This window comes from Antrostomus carolinensis, unplaced genomic scaffold (assembly GCF_000700745.2).
Source record: "Antrostomus carolinensis isolate BGI_N321 unplaced genomic scaffold, ASM70074v2 scaffold5235, whole genome shotgun sequence".
In the NCBI taxonomy this organism is placed as follows: domain Eukaryota; kingdom Metazoa; phylum Chordata; class Aves; order Caprimulgiformes; family Caprimulgidae; genus Antrostomus; species Antrostomus carolinensis.
In genome coordinates, this window is record NW_010314098.1 from 13138 (window position 1) to 18458 (window position 5321).

Here is a 5321-nt window from a genome sequence, read left to right on the forward strand (position 1 = left end):
TTCCCTATCTCTGGTAAAAATGCAAAAAAGATGAAGATCTCTTTGCTTTTGCAATTACCTGTAGGAATGGCACTGGCACACTGGAGCGCCCAGCTCTGCAGGGGTGCCAAATGCAGTTTAAAGAAAAACATTTTCTTGCTCTTTGCAAAGTAAATCCAATATCTGCAGGTCTGTGGCCTAAAAGGCTGTGTTGGGTTTGTGTGTGTTGGGGGAAAAGCCGTTTTCTTGGTAGTGGGGGAAGGGCAACCTTGTGAGAGCAAAAAGCTCCCCTGGTTCCAAAAGCAGACCCCATCCGCCCCCAGCCCACGCTGGGCAAATGAGCACTAGAGAAACGCCTCTGCCAATCCATATTGGTGAGGGGAAGGGCTGTCCTGAAAGGAAGAAGGTGGAGAAAACCTGGAGGAGAGGAGACTGACAAATAAAAGACGACCATCAGCCTAAACAAAGGACATACAACAGAGAGAGAGAGGTTCATTGCCAGAAAGAAGGACAAAATCCACACACCCGGTTCACATGATTGGAGTAGGAGAAGGAAAAGGAAGTCCCCTGCAGCCCATGGAGATTCAACGGCGAAGCAGAACCCACATGTAGGTCATGGAGGACCCCACGCTGGAGCAGAGGAGTTGAGCCTGAGGACAAGTGTGACTGGAATTGTGACCCCAAGCCAGAGCCGGCGGTGGACCCCCAGAGTGGGGGGGGAATCTGCAGCCTCAGAGCCGGGAGCTGAGCCTGAAGAAGTCCATGACTCCATGGGAAGCTGAGTTGGAACATCTTGTTCCTGGACTTTCATGCCAGGAAGAACAGCAGAGGTGAACTGACTGAACCCCCATTCCCTGTCTCCTGTGCCACTGGGGGGAAGAAGGTAGAGAAATCAGGAGCAAAGTGATTTGAACCGGGAAAGGAGGGAGGGTTGGGGGAAGGTGTTGTGAGATGTGGTTGTTATGTCTCACTGTGCTACTCAGATGAATGGTAACAAATTACATTGATGTTTCTTCCTCAAGTTGAGTCTGTTTTGCCCGTGACCATAACTGGTGAGCGAGCCCTCCCTGTCCTCATCCTAAACTGCCCCTTTGTTGTGATTCTCTTCCCATCTCGCCGGGTGCGGAGGTGAGTGCAGGACCGCATGGTCCCACTGTGGGTCAAACCACCACAAAGGCCCTTTTCTCTACCCTGTAGGTCTTCCACTAACATAAAACTACCGTTTAGAAGTAGTCACTGTCACACAGACAGTCTTCAACTGACCAGCCTCAACTCATATCTTGACTATTTCACGTTCTGTGGAAAACCGAAGCAAGAAACCTCATCCATCTAGTACAAGGTGAGCAAATTAGAGGTGAAAAAAGAGTAATCTTTAAGGAATGAGCCTACCTGGATAGTGAGACCTGGTGCCATGACATTGAGATCCTTCTGCAGAGCCAACTTCAGATTCTCATCTATCTGATCTGTGTTTGGAAGACAAAAGAGAGACCACTTAGCTTATAATTTCTCCTACAGCTTGTGTGGCAGAGACTCAGCTGGCCTTGAAGAGCAGGTATCTCTACGGTGTAAGATAAAGATGCTTTCTGATATCATTCAGTACATTGTTTCCCTTCCTACATGCCCTGGGAAGCATTCCTGAGAGAAGAGCCACATGCTAGCATCTCTAGAAAGGTTCAGCTACTGATGAACTCATGGTATCTGAGCTGAGGGCAAGCGGCTTTCAGCATCTCAGCAAGAAACAGCACCCAGAGCCTGTCGTAGAAGTCTACTCCTTCCTAGCTGGAGCCACACCAACCCCACTGCCAGCAGCAAGCTCTGCCTTAAGTCTCTAGGGACCTGCAGGATCCAGTACTTGCTACTGAAAAAAATGCATTTTGTCACTTGCAAGCTCCAGTAAGGTCCTTCCACAGAAATGGCCAGCTATGAAGGGATTAAGCTGCATGTACTACCAGGAAACTCCTCTCTGACTACAGATATTTGGTAAGTCTGAGTATAGCATTCAAGGATTGACAGTCTCTTAATATTAAAATTCTGACAACGTTTTATGTTCCATAAACCCATGTTCCCCTGCTCTGCCACTCCAGAAGGAACATGATGCTGTTGTCTTTTTGGGCACAGGCAGGTATCAAGAAGCAGAACATTTAATTTGTTAATTCCAGAACCACTGCTACCCCCTTGTGAAAAAACTACAGCATTGCAATGAACTGAGAGCATGTCCCTTTCGGCTCTAACTTGCTAAAAACAGACAGAGGAAGCTGTAAAAAAAAGTAAATTCAGCAACAGAAGAGGGGTCTTAAAGTAGAAGGAAACAAGATAAAACCATCATCATAGTTGTCCTGGTTTTTCTAGGACAGAATTAATTTTCTTCATAGTAGCTCAAATAGCTGTGGTTTGGTTTCAGTGTGGGATGTGTTATGAGAAGAATGCTGATCAGGTTCTGATGTTATTAGTTGCTGCTGGAGCCCAAGGCCACCGTGTTTGGCTGGTTCACAGCTGCATTAAGACCGGGAGGGAGAAGCGCAGTGAACAGCAAAACCCCAAACTGGCATTGGCTCTGCCAATGAGATATTCCATGTCATATCACGTCATGTCAGTATATCAGTCAGGGCTGACTGGAAATCGGGGGGATTCGCTTGGGGATCACTCAGGCTCTCACTCTTCTGGGGTTTCAGGACTGTCTCTGCTCCGGGATCGCTGGCGGGCACAGGCTGGGCATTGGTTGGCGGGTGGTGAGCAATTGCACTGTGCATCACTCATTTGTGTATTCCGTTATTACTGTTGTTATAATTATCATTTTATTTTAATTAGTAAATAGTTTTTTCTCAACCCGTGAGTCTCCTTGCCCTTTTCTTTCCAATTGTCTCCCCTACTCCCTGGGGGGGAAGGGGAAGAGTGATAGAACAGGCTGAGTTTGGCTGTAGTCAAAAGAGTGAAACCACCTCAATAGTGAAGGCAATGGGGTTGACTGCACGCACAAGAGCAGAGTGGCTACTTTGTGTATCTGGAATTCAGTCCTAAGTGGGAAAGGACTAAAATCAAATTTCCACATGGAGATGTGGAAAGTCAGAGAAATCTGAATCACCGAAATTACACAGGAAGTGACATACGGATGTACAAAGAGCTAGACTGCAACTCCAGCAGAGAGGCTGTTCGCTCGCAGGAACCTGCTGTGACATACTCCAACAGAACAGGGAGATTACACAGCCCTTGGTGCGTGCATCCAGCCACCATCCACTTACCAAACAGCTCAATGTATACTTCCTGCAGGGTATGGGCGCTGCAGAACTGATTCAGCTCATGATGAATCTTATTGAAGATCAAAGTCTTATCATAGTCTGCAGTATAGTTTCTCACAATATCGTACACTGAGGAGGTAAGAGAATTATCACAGGTCACCACTGACAGGTACTGCTTTCTGCAATGCCATAACCACAAAACAACAGCTCAGGGTATTAGGAAAGTTGTGCAGCTCTGAGACAGGTAGGTGTGGGATCTCCATCCTTGGCAGTTTTCAGGACTCAGCTGGACAAAGCCACAGTTGCCCTGCCCAGCTGAGTGAGAAGCCTGCTGTGAGTGTGAGGGATGTCAGAGGAGAAACCTGCAGAGGTCCACTCTACCAGTGCTGCTGGGATTACCTGACTTCAAAGAGCAGAGTAATTACAGCAAGATACACTGCATGGTTCTGTTTTATGATCTGCATAAACAAATAAAACAGTAAAGCCTGTCCAGGACCTGCATGCATAGGAACAGCTACTACTATAAAGTGAAAACAAATATCATTCCCACAATTATAACATGAATTCACCCTTCAATGCCTCAGTAATGTGGGAATTTTGCATTAAGTGATGCTACTGAAACAAAAAGCTGTGTGGGTCTTTGGTTGAGCGGTGGGTGAAATAAGAAGGTAAGAGGCTCCTACACAGGCTTTGCATTTGTAATTTTCCCAGGAGCTGAGCTGGCAAGCACCTGGGAGCTTTGTCGCATGTATTTAGTTTCACAGGTGGTCTCCCCTTCAGCAGCAAGAAATAGGACTGCTTGAGCACCCAACACATTTCTAAATGTACATGGGATAAGCAATCATAGAATTTATTTTCTTTTTCGCAAATCTGCCTCTTTTTCTTGCAGACATGTGCATGAAACTAACTGCTATGGTACTGGGAACCACAAGGAAAACAAGACAAGGAAAATTGAAGTCTTGCAAACCAAGACACAGTGGCTACAGGGTGAGCAAAGACAATCATAGAATCATCGAATGTTGTGAGTGGGCAGGGACCCACAAGGATCATCCAGTCCAACTCCTGGCCCTGCACAGGACAATCCCAACATTCAGACCATGTGTCTGAGGGCACATGTTGGCCAAATGCTTCTGGAATCTTGTCAGGCTTGGTGCCATGACCACCTCCCTGGGGAGCCTGTCCCAGTGCTCCACCACCCTCTGCCTCAAGAACCTTTTCCTCATGGCCAACCTCACCCTCCCCTGCCACATCTTCCTGCCATTTCCTCTGCTCCTGGCGTTGGTGGCCAGAGAGAAGAGATCAGCGCCTGCCCCTCCTCTTCCCCTTGGGAGGAAATACCTGCGTATTGTGCCAATTTATTCACAACTTCTATTCGGTCAATGTAGATCATAACACCGCCGCTGTAAGTGAAAAAGAGAATTCATTAATTATTCCTGCAACTGTTAACAGCGGTCCATATTTAAAGCGAAGTCATCTTTTTCCCCTCTTTTACTAAATTCTACTAAACTTATCCAGAACAATTCTGACTTCCTGAGCAATTTGCAATTAGATGGCAGCGAACCCCAGCTTTGTACAGACTGCTCCCTCTCTCTGCACAAATCATGAGTGTGCTCCAGCAAGTCTGCAAAGCACTTTCGCTTCACTTTGTTATCTACTACTTAGCCAGTAAAAGGAAAATGTTTTTGAAGAGGAATGTAGCTGCAACTATCAGAAAAGTGGAGTCCAGCACAACAAAGGGGAGACAACAAAGACAGCAGATGACACCTGCAAGCAGCAGAGCAGCCACAAACTGCAGCCACACTGCAGCTCTTCTAGGCTGCAAATACATTTTTAAATAGGAAAGCTCTTAGTTTAAGTTCATGTATTTACTAACTCCAGCAGAAACCTGACAAAGCCCCTGTTAGAAAGGAAGAAATAAAGCACGTAACAGACTTTAATTCACATTCCCTGCATCAATGCCATGTTGTAAACAGCTCTCCAGTAGCACCACAACTGAGTGCACATGCCCAGGCGTGTGCACTGTCAAGAAGCTCCAGACACCTCATTGGAAGAAGCTTGCAGACAGTCCTCTCCCCAAGGCAGGGGTCCTCAAACTTTTTAAACAGG

The 5321-nt window shown here is 46.7% G+C and overlaps 1 protein-coding gene across 1 annotated transcript in view; it reads right to left on the minus strand.

Moving 5' to 3' along the window:
* ERLIN1 (ER lipid raft associated 1) overlaps nt 1–4611 on the minus strand; it is a 12688-nt gene extending 8077 nt beyond the window's left edge. Inside the window, exons 1-3 of the mRNA XM_010167509.2 lie at nt 4554–4611; nt 3219–3344; nt 1369–1442 (exon numbers count right to left, since the gene is read on the minus strand). Of these exons, the coding sequence (XP_010165811.2) occupies nt 1369–1442; nt 3219–3344; nt 4554–4605 (252 nt within the window). The 5' untranslated portion in view covers nt 4606–4611. The remainder of the gene's footprint in view (nt 1–1368; nt 1443–3218; nt 3345–4553) is intronic.
* Nucleotides 4612–5321: the final 710 nt, after the last annotated feature.